The following is a 16,370-nucleotide window of genomic DNA, read 5'->3' as shown; positions in this document are numbered from 1 at the left end:
GTATTTTGGAGTGGGCTATGGGTCAGTTGGAAAGAAGGGAGCACAATAATTGAGTGCCTGTATCTTTGCATGGGTCCCACGTCTGATATCTACAAAAAACACAGCCGTGCCATACTTTAAAGTTGACCTGTTGGATTTGTCTCCTGAAAGATGTAGTGCACTTGCCTGTGTATTTTTCAGTCAATGAATGTGCATAAGATTTACATATAATAAAACAGCACATGCAAATCTAGTTCATGCATATTCATCGGGGATATCCTGAAAACCAAACTAGCTAGGTGTGTCCGAGAGCTGAGCTGAGAACCTTGGCCTGAATTAGAAGGGTAGGTATTCAGCTGGCAATGGTGAGCATCTTTTAGCCAGTGGTAGCATTATTTCTGGGTATTCAAAACCAATTCCGAGACAAGACCTGACACTGAATATCAGGGTTTATGCAGCCAGCTAAGTCTTATGTAGTTAAGTGTGATATTCAGCACATAACTTTTTTGTAGATAACTTCTAAATGACACAGGATAAAGATATAACTGCCTTTGATATGGTCCTACATGGCCACTTAAACTGCATAAGGGCCAAGTCTGTTACCTCCACTCTGGATTCTGTACAATAGGTGTTCAATTCAGACCCACAAACTGGGTCTTGCAGAAGGAAATCCATAGTGGATTAACAGAAAGAAGGTTACCAAAGGTAAGAACCTAATCTTCCACTCTGATCCTGGACTGCCCACAAAATAACTTTCAGTAGCAGTCTGCAATGATATTCAGTGGCACTAACCCCACACAAGTGACTTCACTGGCCAGGAGCCATTTCCGATCGGTTAAATTGCTTTGAATATTGACCCCCACAGCCTTTAAGGGAACTTGTGATCTCAATGGCATAAATTTCATCCTCTGTAATACGCTTCTTCCTCCGTATTCGCTGTGATAGGGGATTAACAGATCCGCGAATACAGAAAAACCACAAATAACTTTTTCAAATGTTCGCTGTTTTCTATTAAAAAAAACCATCGTGAATATGGTGAAACCGCAAATAACATGGTGGGAGACCTGGCCTGTTCCTGAAGGAGAGGCAAACCACGGTGACGAAAGTGCTGGGAATTGGCGATTTCTCTATGCAAGCTGATGTAATTTGGGGGGGAGGAGCCAGCAAGATAAAAACTGCAAATAATCGAAACCGCGATTGCTGAAACTGCGAATACGGAGGGAGAAGTGTATGTATTTTCCTTTCAGACTAGAGCAGTGGTCTCAAACTTGTGGCCCGAGGGCCACATGCGGCCCGCCAGGTACTATTTTGAGGCCCTCAGGATGTTTATCATAATCCCAAAAGTAAAATAAAGCAGTTTCTTTATCATATGTCTCTTTAGCTATAAATGGCAATATTATTATTAAGACTTAGCCAAAAGGAAAGATTTATAAACTATAAAAAGTTTTTTACCTCATGCAAAATTGCCATTACTTTAATAAGACATTAATTATTTTTTTCTGAGGCCCTCCATGTACCTACAAATCCAAAACGTGGCCCTGCAAAGGGTTTGAGTTTGAGACCACTGGACTAGAGGGTGTGTGGGGTGGTCAAGGAAGTGACTTGCTGGGAAGAGGTGGGAAGTGATGAGCTTCCTTGGTAACATTTTTTGCTTTCTTCTGTCCACAGGTTACTTTATTCCTAATTAGTTTGTTGGAGGCCTCCAGTGGTAACTGCTGAGTCCCCTCCCCATCCCCCTTCACGTATGTACTCTCCTTCAGTCACTGATGACAGCCTGGATCATTCTTCCCGTCAGCCTCTCCACCTTCTCCATCACTGGGATATGGATTGTGTAAGAGCAGCTCCTTTTTCTTCCCTTTCATAAACACTGTAGCACTGAAATGGCCTTGGATGGAAACATGGGAGAGGTGGGGGAAATGTGTCTGCTCTTGTGCTCTCTCCAGGGCTTCTAATTTTGTGTGCTCAATACCAATAAGTCACATAATGTATCAGTTGCCAGTAAAAGAATGGAAAATTTCATAGTAGCTTAGGAAAACCATTGGATGGTAAGATAATAGGGGTTTTGAAGCAATACCTAATTATCTTAATCTTGAAGGAGGAAGTAGGAGTGGCTTAACCATGCCAGTTTCTAGAGCAGGGGTCAGCAACCTTTTTACAACAAAGATCCAATTTATTCAAAATGTTTGACCCAAGATTTATAAAGAGCCACAAGGTGTAGCTGCTCTCCCCTCCAACCCCTTGCAGGTTTCTGCACCTCTCATCCCTCCCTTTTCTGCCCCTCCCCCAACCCATAACCAAGGTTCTCTCCCCTCTTCAGGCCCTGACCCTGCTTTAATCTCCCTCCCAACCCCATGATTCCTGCCCCCCTCCCCCCGTGCCTACTGAGGTACCTGGTGGCCCAGCAGGAGTCTTTTGGCCGTAGTGTGGCCCTCTTACTCCTGCCTCTTTGTGGCTGCCTTCTAAAATGGCTGTGTGACCTCTCACAGCAGCTCGCGGTACTACAGGAAATGCTGCAGGCAACTGAGAGAGGTCATGGAGTCTTAGGCTTTTCCCAATGCACTGGGAGGGGCCTAAGGCTCTGATTGGCTCAGGTGACTAAGGGGAGGGGCCTTAGGCACCTGAGCCAATCTCAGTACCTTAGACCCTCCCAGTGCATCCCAGGATGCACCAGGAGAGGGGAAGGGCCACCATTTTGAAGAGGCAGCCTTTCAAGGCAGGAGGGAGTGGGCATCTCTCCTGCTTGATTTTCAACAAAAGGTACAAGGGCGTTGTCGTTGGTGGAGGATCATTGAGCTGGGAGGGGGTCTGACCTGAATCCCCCTAGCCCACTAGACCACCAGGATTTTGTTTTGAGGTGGTGGGAGTGATCAGGGAGATCGGAAGGGAGGGACTTAATGCCAGGGGGTGTCAGGGTATCCAGTTATGGGCCCCCCTGCCAGCAGGGCTGCGTTTTTAAAACATGCTGTTGTGCCTGTGTTGTGTGCGCACAACACACACACACCAGTTACTGGCAGCTCCAGAGCTGCTGGTAATTAGCGACAATAAACTAAGGGGAATTACTTTTTGTGAATCGCTAGGGAGCTCATTTAAATACTAATAAGTTCCTAGCGATGTATTTGCAGAGAGTTCGGGAGGTTTGGGAAGAAGGGGGCATGCACGGTGGCAGGGGGCGGAAGTGTGCCTCCGTCCCGGGTGCCCCCTACCCTCGTTACGCCACTGGTATAACATTCTGTTAAAGTGATGACAAATTGGGACAATTAATCCCCCCCCCTTTTTTTTTCTTTTGCTGTAGATATGCCATGGCTGTAATGAATCACCATGTGTGCCCAGTGGAAAACTGGTATGGAATCTGTTCTAATTAATTCCCTCCCTATCCCATCCCCCAACTCCTCTACTCACACTGGGTGAAATAAAAGAATGCATTGTTCTTTCTAAGTGAGGATTTCTTGTTTGGGGTTTGCCTTGTCCTGTGCTATTCCTACACTTACACAAATATTTTATACCAAAATCTTGGCACAGCCTCTGTGGTATTGAGTGGAGAAGCAGGTTACAAAACTATACAGGGAATAATCTAAAAATGTTGCTGTGTAACACACTTCTTGTTTTAATGTTTTCCATGCCACTTGATGCTGTTTTCAGGGGCCCAAACCACTCTATGGTGCTAAGAAAAAATACTGTTACATAAATGATGATGAAAAATGGTCTGCAAAGACTGGAGTAGCTATTCACCTCAGGTCAAGTGCGTGCTTGTGCTTCTCCCCCCCCACCCCAACTTCCCCTGTTCTGACACCGCCAGCTCTTCTGGTAGTCGCTTTAAATTGGCAATATCAAGAGTGGGATTTGGGAGGGGGAACAGGGACTACTCCCAGTGGTGTACCAAGGGGGGGATGCACAGCCGGCCAGGTCTGGAAAATTCTACCGGGCCGATCAGCCTGCCTCTCCCCGATGCCATCAGAGAGGAAGTTCGGGCCAGCCAATCGCTGCCTAGCTGGGCAGAACTTTTTCTCTGACGGCAGAATTTGACATCGGGGAGAGGAATGCTGGTCGGCCCGATGCAGGGAAGGAGAGCTTGGGTTGGCAGCGGCTTTGGGGCATGTTACCCGATGGCGGTGACTTGGGGAGCTGTTCCCCAATGGCGGCGGCAATGGCTTGGGGAAGGGCAGAGAGAAAGAAAGAAAGGGGTCAGGCAGGGAGACAGAAGGAAAGAAGGGAAACAGAAAAAGAAAGGGGGTATGAAGAAAGAAAAAAAGAAAGGGAGGCAGGGAGAGAGGAAGAAAAAGTTGGGGGAGGGAATGAGGTCTGGAGGAGAGGAAGCATATAGGCTAAAAGAAGGGAAGAAAGATTGGATGCACAGTCAGAAGAAGAAAATGCAACCGGACACTCATGAAATCACCAGACAACAAGGTAGAAAAAATGATTTTATTTTAAATTTAGTGATCAAAATGTGTCTGAATTTATATCTGCTGTCTATATTTTGCACTATGGCCCCCATTTTACTAAACCACAATAGTGGATTTTAGCGCAGGGAGCCTATGAGCGTCGAGAGCAGCCCTGGGCATTCAGTGAAGCTCCCTGTGCTAAAAACTGCTATTGTGCTTTAGTAAAAAGGGAGAGGGGTTTATTTGTTTATTTTTGTATGGTTGTTACTGAGGTGACAGTGCATAGAGTCATCTGCCTTGACCTCTTTGAAAACCCCCCAGAATAGGAATGATAATTAACATTTTCTCAGCGTACAGTGTGCTTTGTGGGGGGTTTTTTGTTGTTTTTTTTAATTGTTGATAGATCATTTTGACTTGGTCATTTTAAAAGTAGCTCGCAAGCCCAAAAAGTGTGGGCAACCCTGAGCTAGAGCGTTGAAGCTGCGTGTTTCTGCCGTAAAGGTCATCTCTGATGCAACGCTCCGGCTGCTGTAAAAAGACAGTTTAAACATCGCCGGCCACAGGGCAGGGAGGTTTGTCGGACCGGGCCTGTTGTCCGGACCAGGGGAGGGAGGGAGAAAGCACCACAAAGGTAAGGGGCAGGGAGGGAGAAAGGAAGAAAAGGTGGGGTGGAGAGGAAAACAGGGTAAAACAGAGGGGGGAGAAGGACGCTGAAAGCACATGGGGAAGACAGAGTGGGACGAAGATGCTGCAGGAAAATGGGGAAGAGAGAGTGGGGAGAAGATGCTGCAGGAAAATGGGGAAGAGAGAGTTGGGAGAAGACACTGGCAGGGAAGAAGACAGAGATGCCAGACTATGGGAGGAGCGGAGGGAAGAAGATGGGTGCCAGACCAATTTGAAAGGAGGTAGAAAGGGAGAGGCACAGTAACAGAGCAAATGGCAGATGCAGAGAGAAGAGAGACAGTGGATGGAAGGAAGAGAGTAACAAGAAGATGAGGAAAGCAGAAACCAGAGAAGACAAAGGTAGAACAAAAATTTTCTATTTATTTATTGCTTTAGGAGACATGTGTCACTGTTTCTGTGGTGTTGCATTGTATGCAGAGTCCAGCTTCTTGCTGGTTCAATTTAACCTTTGTCTATGTATTTCTATTTTATCCCCCCTTTTACAAAACTGTGAAGCATTTTTTAGAACTAGCCGTGGTGGTAGCAGCTCTGATGCTCAGAATTCTATGAGCATCAGAGCTGTTATCACCGTGGCTAAAATCCATACTACCGTTTTGTAAAAGGGGGAGGGGTTAGTTTGTGATGACATATTCCATACTAGGCGAAGGTGTTTTCTGTGTTCTATGTGTTCAAAAGACATGGTTTTCTGTTAGGATTGACGGTGTAGGATTGATCTGTACTAGTCTGGCTTGTTTAGTTTTACAATGGGTGTATTGATATTGTACTGCTCACTGCAGTATGTAAGATGCTGCCTTTTCCTAGGTACTCATGTGTGACATGTGGCTTGTTACTAAAAATCATGTTTTTCGTACAGATGGGGGGGGGGGGTGCCAAAAAAATGATGGGCCCCGGGTGTCATATGCTAGGGTCGCCACTGACTACTCCATAGCTCAGTTTACCATTAGGTAAACTAGGCAGTTGCTTCAAGGGGAATGGGAGTGTAGGGGGGGGGGGGGTCAAATAGCAGCTACAGTCCCTTTGAAGGGAGGAGAATTTTCCCCATAGCTCATTCACCTGGGTAAATATATACACATATAGGCCCGGATGTTCTAAATGTCGCTGTTGTTGGCAGCTACCTTTAAAAGCGGCCACTGATCATATGTCAATCACATGACAGCGCTGTGTAGAGAATCGTACTTCCAGCAAAGGTAGGGTTTGGAAATGTAGGCCAGGATTTTCAAGGCCTACATTTGAGGCGCCTACCCTTGATGTGAATTGCACCTATGTAGGCACTTTACTGTGCCTAACACCACCTCTGGTGTTTGCCACACCTACAGTGGCATTAGGTGTGGTAAAGCACCTCTGGAGGCATGATTCTTGTGCTGTGTTTTTTTTAGGTGCCTTGAATTTTCTTTTAAGTCTGCTTTTAAATGGCATTTCAGACTTAGGCACCAGTAAGGCACCTTTTGTAGAATATGAGTCGTACTGTATTTCATACTGCCAGTGTGCACACAACAGAGATTTAATATTTAAAAGTATGAGATTCAATTCTACATGTTTACAGGATTGTTCTGGGAGGGGTGTTGTTGGAACGATGATTCAATAATTAGAATCTCAGGGGTGGGGCCTGGGACTAGAAAATTAGTGTAGAGGTGCGCAAGACTGAAGGTTAGCCAAGGGCTCCTAATATCCCTGTTTTCCCCAGCACAGTCTTCAGCTGAAAAATTTGGTTTCTCTGTCCCAGTGCAGTTCTGAGATAGTAGGCTAAGGGGGACTGGCTTGGACAAAACCCTAAGTGTTGTCTTTATCAATATGATTTTGAAGGCTTCTAGTAGTCTGAGCTTCCATGCTTCTCCTATGGTTATACACTCCACAGAATGGGGGAAAGGGTTTGATTTGGGGACTAAGCCCTGTGCTAATGCAACATTTCATGTCTTGCAGGGTCTATAATGACTCGTGTTCTGACGACACAGCCAAGCATGGCTACCCCAAGAGCTGCTGTACCTTGAATGATGTCCCCTTGATCAGGTGAGGAAGCTTCAGACCAAATAACTGAATGGGAATCTTCAAAGAGGGGGAAAGAGTAATCTTGGTAATAAGCCAGCTTCAGAATCTTGAGGAGCTATGAGAGTTTTGGAAGGTGGGGTGTATTATATGGTACACCGACAAATCTGCGCACGACAAACGCACCTTGACAAATGTGCCCCGACAATTACACGCACGGACAAGTGCTGCCCATCAAGGACATTTGGAAGGCCCCGATTTGCTCAGACTCCTCAAGCCCTGGGGCCTGAGGAGTCTGAGCAAATCAGAGTCTTCCAGATATCCAGTAAAAGGGTTCCCATAATCATGATGTAAACCTAACCCTAACACTAGATAGGAAGTGAATGCTTTAAATGTACCCCCTCCCCAGAGGGTTACCCTCAAAAAGACAAAATAGCATCCTGTCGGGGCATAATTGTCAGGTCACCTCCCATTCAGTGCACACATTTGTCCACGTAAATGTTGGCATGCAGTTGTCGGCGCACAATTGTCCTTCACGCATTTGATGGGTCACTGCATTATATAGCGGCAGAGCACATCCCTGCAGTGGGAATTGTGATGCCAACTTGCCTACCTTCCTTGAGGGCTGGGGATGTTGAAGTGGTGCTAGTTAGTTGTAGATGTAAAGCAACTGCCCTACAGTGGCTGCTGAGTAGAAGCTTTCAAGATGGTATAGTATTTTCAAAATTATTCCACCCAATAAGGTACACCTGCTCTTAAGTAGAATGTATTAATTTTTCACTGTAATATCAGGCTGTTAGGTACCTCTGGGTTGGTGTGGAATGTCTATTTTCATTTTCTGTATTTTAATGATATATAGCAGTGGTCTCAAACTCAAACCCTTTGCAAGGCCACATTTTGGATTTGTAGGTACTTGGAGGGCCTCAGAAAAAATAGTTAATGTCTTATTAAAGAAATGACAATTTTGCATGAGGTAAAACTCATTTATAAACTATAAACTTTCCTTCGGCTAAGTCTTAATAATAATATTGTAATTTATAGCTAAAGAGACATATGATCAAGAAACTGTTTTATTTTACTTTTGTGATTTTGGCCTCAAAATAGTATCTGTTGGGCCATGAGTTTGGGACCACTGGTATAAAGTGAGGAGGGGAAAGGTCACATGGTTAACTAGGGATAAGGGGACAGTTCTTTGCATGGAAGACTGATAAGATTTGGGGTTCTGTCATTTTAAAAAGAGCTGAATTTGGGTGAGAGTTAAATTTGGCTGTCAACTCTTACCATTACAATGAGTGTCTGTTTAGGCTCTCCCACCCCTTCAAGTTACCAAATTTCAGTAGACTTTCCTCTGACTTCCTGGAGGAGGGGGTGGTGGTTCTGTGGTGTGTATGGGTTTTTGTTTTGTGGGGGTGATTTTTTTTGTTGACCTGTTCCCCCATTCCCTCCCCCTTGAGCTCATGTGGTTTCCACACCGGCTACACTGGAATATGATCTAGAGGGGTTCCCTTAACTGATTAAGACCCAGCACAGTTGCATTGTGGCTTCCTTACACCTCTTCCCTGCTTTTCTGCTCTGCCCCTGGACCTTCCAAAGGGAAGGTTACCAGATGGCTCCTTCTTTGATGGCCTCATCCAGTCCTGGTTTTAGTCCTACTGCAGGTATTTATTTGGTTTACCTGATTTTTTTAAACAAGTAATAGTTTATATAGTGTAAAAAAAAAAAAAAAGGTAAACCAAGAAGACAGTCAGTTAAGAAAAGAGTGGCAGCTGTCTAGACATTTGGAGGAAGGGGATTACCAGCAAAGGGCTCAAAAGTGAAGGAGTATCCTAAGAGCTCTGTGGAATATAGAAGGATGATTGATTTTATTTCATGATTGAGATTTAACTGCCTTTTATGACATCCAAAGTGGTGCACAACCCTAGCATGGCTTGATATAAATAACTTAGGTCCCCTTTTATCAAGCCATGCTAGGGTTATTTTTTTTTTATGGCTGGCCGCTGCGGTAAAAGCTCTGATGCTCTCAGAATTCCTATGTGCGTCGGAGCTTTTACTGCAGCGTCCGTCGGGTTGTTTTTTTTTTTTGGGGGGGGGGTTTAAAGCCCTAATACAGCTCAATAAAAGGGGGCCTTACATTGTGTTAATAAAACAATAGTAAGTGGCCAAATGTCAGTGTAAACAATTAGGAAATTAAATACTAGTAATAGCAATGACCTGATAACAGTATTGGAAAGTATATATATTAAAACAGCAGAGAATAACATTCATATAACAAATATGATTTATTTATTCTATTATTTAGCCCATCTTCCCAATAGTGCCCAGAACAGGTTACAAAATAACATTCATAAAATAAGACAACAAATAAGACAAATACAAAGCTAATCAATAACAATTCCAGCCTGTCAGATTCTCTTCTAAACACCAGAATAGTAATTTAAAATAATTTTTTACAGCCTTATGGAATTCCAGGAGGTCATCAATAGATCTCAAAGTGAGAGGACTCTTATTCCATACCAGACCAAAAAATAAGAATAAACTTGAACAAGCACACGGCAATCAATCTGGCAGAAGGGAAAAGAAAGCGCCTCTCACCTTGAACATAATGGGGAGTACAAAGTGGATATTTAGGTGATGTCGTGAAATACTTTAGAGTGCCAGCACCAGTGCTTTTAAAATTGCAACGACTTATGATGGGAAACCAATGCAAAGAAGAATGAGTTGGTGAAATGCAGTTATGTGGGCCCGAATCTTTCAAAAGTTGAACCACTGCATTTTGAACGTGACAAATTCTTATCAAATAGAGCTTTACTGTAATCAATATGCGAGAATACATAAGCATAAAGCAATGTCTGCAGAATACAAATAACCATTATAGACAGCATGCAAGAACATTCATATAATATATAGGGCTCCTTTTACAAAGGTGCGTTAGGGCCTTAACGCGCGGAATAGTGTGCGCTAAAATGCCCTGCGTGCTAGCCGCTACCGCCTCCTCTTGAGCAGGCAGTTTTTCAGCTGGCGCACGCTAATTCAATGCGTGCGCTGAAAACGCTAGCGCGCCTTCGTGAAAGGAGCCCTTAGTAGCTGTGATGCGATGTGATGTTACCACAATACAAATGAAACACCTTAATAGGCATCAAAGGAGATAAGTGCAGTTGAGTTATACGGCCAAGATCAGCAGGACCAAAGGGGTTTTGGAAAAATAGATTGCCTCCAATTTAGTGAGTTCATTATATGTGCAGTTCAATAAGGTATGTGGAACCGGTATTAATTGCAAGATGTATGGTAAATTAGTGCAGATGCTGAGTGAGGTAGTCGGTCACTACATGTTAGGCTAATCTTTCAGGCTCTGGAAGTTTGACTCTGTAACAGAGACTCCACTGGTCACCCATGACTTCTCGGATGTCCTTCAAAGCATCATGCATCATATTCCACATTCGCAACAATCGCTCGCTGGAGGAGCTTATTCAACTACTAGTATTTTAGCCCATTACATTAACGGGTGCTAGAAGTCTGGTCGGCTCTCGTAGTCCCTTGCCGCCGCCCCCCTCCTTCCCTTTCCGCGGTCCCGACTCCAAACCTCCCGACTCCAAACCTGCCGACTCCAGCAGCGTCTGCAGCACTGTACACACGCTGCTTCGGGGCCTTCTACGGCCCCGAAGCAGCGTGTGTAGAGAGATGCAGACGCTGCTGGAGTCGGCAGGTTTGGTCGGGACCGCAGGAAGGCGGGGGGCGGCAAGGAGTCCAGCGCTGGCAGCCAGTCCTGCCAGCGAGTGTAGTTAGATGCTGTAAGGCTGGGGACCCGCGCATGCACACTCCTGCCACCACGGACCTATATCTCACGGAACAGGGAAAATGGAATACGCAGGTAGGAGTGCGCATGCGCGGCTAGGGTTTTATTATATAGGATTCTCTAAGCTCTACTTCACACATCAACCTGAATCACCAACAGATCGCCAGACGGCCTTCCCCTCACCAACAGGAATAGAGTGCAAGTGCAGTTACTTATGTTGCTATCAATACATGTTTTGGATACCAGAAAGGAAACTTGCTACCTAAAATTCAGAAGGAATCTGAAAACATTTCTATATGATAAGCGCCCATGACTGATCCAGCATCATCGCCCTCGGACACTTCTAGCAGACTCTATGGAGCATCCACTCATTTTTCCTGATAAAATCAAACTAGCAGGCCTTTTTGTGGCCTGTTAATGCTATTCATAACTACTGTAGTTTGCTTTAATCATCTGAGGAGTGGTGCCCCTCCTCCCCCACCCTCCCCACCACCACGCGTGCACGCTGAAAATCGGGTGTGTGTTTTGTGTTGGTGTATGTTAAATTTGGTCCTGTGGAAATACTGTTAGCCAGTGCAGTTTTTACATGATTTGTTGGTCATTTTGCAGCATTTCTGAATTATTTGAAGTTGGTACAGACTCTTTTAGTGTGACCAACAAAGTGTGCCTCCAAAATGTAAGGACTAGACTTTTTGAAAATATAACATTTAGTAGTGAAAAAAATTAGAGTATTTACAGAGAACCATGGGTCATCGACCCCAGGGTTCTCTATAAATATTCAGATTTTAAACATCACATTTACAAAGTCTTCCTGGACAGAGAGAACATGTAGAGAGATGTAGTTGTCTGTTCAGGCAGTGAAGTAAAACCAGGACTGGCAACCCTTGGGCCAAAGGGAAATGCAATCCCTTCCACTTTGAGGAAGGGATTATAGAGTGTAGAATTTATAAATTTATTAACGGGTTCAACACTAATAAAACTGGAGAAGTTGTCCTCCCACCCCCAGCAAAAATTGGGATGATGCGGACCTTAAGAAAAGGTAATGATTGCCATGTTTGGGTTCAAGAAAGAACGCTTTTTGGTTGCTGTACTCTGGATTTCCCTATAGAGAGCAGTAAGATAGTCAGGAGGTCTAGATTGTAAATTTCTACCCTTTCAGCCTTACCAGCTGAGTGACAGTGAAACAGCCCCTCTGCTGTCTCAGATTTTGTTCATGCTTTCCCCTCTCCCTCCTCCAGTAAGTGTGGGACCTACCCTCCCGAGAGCTGCCTCTTCAGCCTTATTGGAAACCTTGGTGCTTTTATGGGTAAGTCCCACTCCTCCCTCCCCTGCTTCTGGTGCTCACTTTTTGCCTCCTGATATCTTTCTCCTGGCCTTGGATTCACCACACAGAGTGTACTTGTAGTCTCAAGTGGCTTTGAAATTCTAGGACATGCTTAGCTTTTTAACTCTCCTCTCTGTGCATTCTGCAAATAACCCTCACGATTTTCTTTAGAAAAATCTATGGCATGCCCAAAATGTGTGAGATGGTAATATTAGAAACTGAATACTCTACTACTCCCTACTCAAGAACTACTAAGATAATGACGGAGATCACTAGAGGTTTCATCCTCATAAGGATTATCTTGCACACAGCATATGTTCTTACTTGGGTTCAGAGTTATAGTACATTCTCACTGACACAAATTCCCCCAAAATTTTAATGTAAACTCCTTGTGGCTCTCACATCTCCCACCCTTCAGGGTACAAAAAGTATATAGTTTATGATTGTGCCATAGACCTCAGATCCTCTGTGGATATACTAGGCTTTCTTGAATTTGGTTCTGTTGGCCTGTCAGGAAAGGTGAAGGCAACTCCACCAGCCTAACCTACTCAATAGAGAAATATAACATTCCTTCTGTTGCCTCCTTCCCCACACCCCCTTCAGTCATATGATTCTTTGGTCTAGAATTTCCTTTTACCTAAAGAATATTTGCAGCCTCCCATTATTCTCTGAAGTACTGTATTTTTGATAGGTAGCCTATCCTTCCAAACTTTCTTATGGCAGGTTATAGCAAAATAGTCAAAAACATGAAGAGTACATCAATAGAAGAAAGTGAAGAAGTGCAAAGACTCATTTGAGACTAAGCTTTATTGGATCGACCTGACACAGACTGTGCTTGGATGCACAGTGCCTGCGTCGGGTGTCATGAAATAAAGCAAGCCTTAAAAAAACTGATATTTATTAAAAGATGGGTGTCAGTCCCAGTTTAGATCCCAATTATCCACAAGTAATGTTGGCATTCAAAGTGGCTATGGATAATTGAGATCGCTCCATGGATAATTGGATGAGTGGCTATGGATAATTGAGAAGCTTAGTCACAATTTTTTTAGGCTCTGTGCTTCACTTTTTTCAGTTAAATAGTGAACGTGTAACTAAAGTAAATGCAATCATTATATTCCTGCCTCTTTTATCTTACCTCCCCTCCCCCCCCCACCTATCCATCCAACTTTCCCACAACCCCATGGTGTATGCTTGGGTCCTTTTAATTCATGTCCTAGAGATTTTGACATATACTGCCTCTGGTTCTGCATATTCAAGAAAATTAACAGCAGCCAAAATACTTGGCAAGGATAAAGATGGAAGAAAACTGTGAGCAAGACTTTTTAAATTGGACTATCTGTGACTCTTCTCAAAACCAAGCCCCCCTTCATCTGGTCGTACAATCTTCTCACAACTATGCCCCCTTCATCTGGTCGTGACTCTGTACTAGTTAAATCCATTGAACAAGTGGATGATGTTATCCATTGCTGAAAGAGAGTAGATCTTGGAGTTCAGATTTAGGGGTCCTTTTACTAAGGCAAGCGTGAGCATTTAGCACACGCTAAGACTCACTAGTGTGCCTTAGTAAAAGGCCCCCTTAGTTTAAACTTCTGAATGTAGGCAGGCATCCTTAACATTGCCACTGTTATGACAGTACCTTGGTGTTTATTTCTACATAGCAGATGAAATATGAAAGTACCTCTCATCCCTGTGCAATTGTTTCACCTCAGTTCCTCAAACTTCTTAAAACTCCTTTTTTTTTTTTCATACAAAAATCTTTTTGAATTTAGGCCCCTTTTATCAAGCTGCGTTAGGAATTTTTTTTATTGCTGGCCACTGTGGTAAAAGCACCAACGCTTATAGAATTCCTATGAGAGTTGGAGTTTTTACCATAGTGGCTGTCGATAAAACCAAAACAAAACCCTTATGCGGCTTGATAAAAGGGGGCTTTAATTTGGTTGCTGCTCATTTCACAAATGTTGGTAGAAACCAGGCTTTTATGAATTCCCAATCTGAGACAGAAAAAAAGGGACCACCACTGAAAAAATGTATGTCCTCTACCTGGACTCTCCGAGATGCAGAGATCTGCTACAGTTTATGGCCAAATATCACTAAGGACCCAAAGATACAAGTGTAGAATACACAGATAAGGAGAAGAAAATTCTCTTCTCAAAGAAGTCAGATGGGCCAGCAGAACCGTACCCAGGGCAACTAGAAATTCATACACGAGAAGACCCTAGTGAGGCCTTAAAGGTGAGAAGACCATTGTGCTGACTAAATCTCACTATACAGCTACAGCTTTACTGTACAGTCTTCATAGATTTCCTCACTGAAATCTCCTCAGGCTTTGTACTGAAAACAGGACTCCTCTGAATGGCCAAACACTATTGAACTTATTCTGAGTTATATTGACAATTGTATGAGGCTCTTATTCAGTTAACCCTTACTTCTGTAATCTTAGTGTTATCAGCCAGATTCTGTAGTTCTTGAACAACTTTCTTTAATAACATGAAGTAAAGAATTAACACTTACAATTGATGTTTTCAAGGCAGTTCAACTTTGTCACAGAATCTTTCTACTGTACCAGCCCCTCCTATTCAAAAAGGAGCTGGGAGTGTGTCCACACCTTGTGGAAATAACACCGTTCTCCAGACTTAGATATAAAACTAAGCTGTGTTAGATTGTTAGAAATAAAGGGTGAAAACTTGATGGGAGAACAATGCTAGACTCAGGTTCTCATACAGCCAAGCAGGCTATGAGTCTCGTATTCCCTCCCTTCTGTGTCCAATGTTTATGCCCCTTCACTTCCTTCTGTGTTGAGTTTGTGCCCCCTCCCTGCCTTCCAGCTTTGTCCCAAAATTAAGTTGCACGCCAGAGATCCCTGCCTGCCTTCCCCCCCTCCCTGAAGCTGACCTGTCCACAGAAGCCGCAGACGCCGCCAAGGATCGCTGCCTGCCCCGCCCTCTGCTGGAGCCTCTGCTGAGAATCCCTCCCTGCCTGTCTTCCAGCCTGCTGCACCACCTCCCACCCCCGAAGCCGACCCTGTTATTTCGTTGGAGCTGGACTTACTCCATCCTCCCCCAGCAGCAACTTCGTGCAGGTTCGACGCTTGCAGCGATTCACACGCTGCACGTAGCTGGCCCACAAGTCTTCCCTCTAACATCAATTCTAATGTTGGAGAGAAGGTTCCGGATCAGCTACAAAGCATGTGAGCGTGCTTGCATCCCTGCACGGAGTGCTGCTGGGGGAGAAGGGAGCCAGTCCGGCTCCAATGAAGTGGGGGTGGGGGGATGGTGAAAGAGGAATGGAGAGATCCCCGGCAGTGGCTTCAGCAGCGGGTGGGTAGGCAGAGAGGGATCCCTGCTGGCAGCCAGGCCGCATACCCCCAACAAGTGGCCCGCATACACCCAAGGGTACGCGTACCGTGTGTTGAGAAACACTGTTGTAGATTATACAAGTCAATCACATCAGTACATGCAAAGAAATTGGTCAGTCCCATGTTTTAGATCTGGTCTTCAAGTTTAGATTGAAATATTGATCTTTCAAAATACAAACTCTGGTCAAATACAATTCAGATAGTACAATAGGTAGATGGTAAGAAACTGGGGAAAGAAACTTGTCTATAATCCCAAGCATGATTTGAACCCTGATTTTTGTGCTTTAATCATTGAGCTACACTTCCACTCCAGAGTGAAAGCACTTTGCCATTGCCCGCCAGTGCACTGTGTTCATTTTAATTTGTTTTTATATCTGGTTGACCTGGGATTTGACCTGTCATCTCTCTACCCTTTCTGATCCTCAGCACATTCAAAGTAAACTCAGAAATGATGGCAGGTAAAGACCATAAATACCAGGGCTAATGCAAAGATATTAGATGCCTTGCATGAATGTTCAGGCTTGCTTCCACCCCCTTTCAGTTGTTCAGACTCTTAAACATCCCTTTTGATAATTAAACTCAATAAACATAAGTGCCCTCAAACCACCTTGGAACAATCCTGTAAATTCAAATAATCAAGTATTTTACGTGTTACTTTAAATACTGAAGATATAAATACGAGGGCAATTCCAAAAGCCATGTAGGTAGAAATGCACACTGATAGCTCATGAGTTTCTTTAGCCATTAAGAACAGTTTGATTTGCTTTTGATTGCAGTAGCTCACTGGCACTCTAGACAACTAACCTAGTCTGCCTAATTAAGCTGGATCTGCGCTCATCCACACCAACTACTACGCTCTACAATTCCTTCCCC

At 44.2% G+C, this 16,370-nt stretch overlaps 1 protein-coding gene across 6 annotated transcripts in view; it reads left to right on the top strand.

Moving 5' to 3' along the window:
* TMEM150A (transmembrane protein 150A) overlaps window positions 1-16,370 on the top strand; it is a 74,706-nt gene that overhangs the window by 41,710 nt on the left and 16,626 nt on the right. For all 6 annotated transcript variants that reach the window (XM_033949896.1, XM_033949899.1, XM_033949895.1 and 3 more), the window contains 4 exons: window positions 1,648-1,810; window positions 3,272-3,319; window positions 6,963-7,049; window positions 12,057-12,124. In XM_033949896.1, the coding sequence (XP_033805787.1) occupies window positions 1,746-1,810; window positions 3,272-3,319; window positions 6,963-7,049; window positions 12,057-12,124 (268 nt within the window). In that variant the 5' untranslated portion in view covers window positions 1,648-1,745. The remainder of the gene's footprint in view (window positions 1-1,647; window positions 1,811-3,271; window positions 3,320-6,962; window positions 7,050-12,056; window positions 12,125-16,370) is intronic.

The sequence above is a fragment of the Geotrypetes seraphini genome, chromosome 6 (assembly GCF_902459505.1).
Source record: "Geotrypetes seraphini chromosome 6, aGeoSer1.1, whole genome shotgun sequence".
NCBI lineage: Eukaryota > Metazoa > Chordata > Amphibia > Gymnophiona > Dermophiidae > Geotrypetes > Geotrypetes seraphini.
The sequence above is the reverse complement of the archived record's forward strand: the minus strand, read 5'-3'. Positions and strand labels throughout refer to the sequence as shown.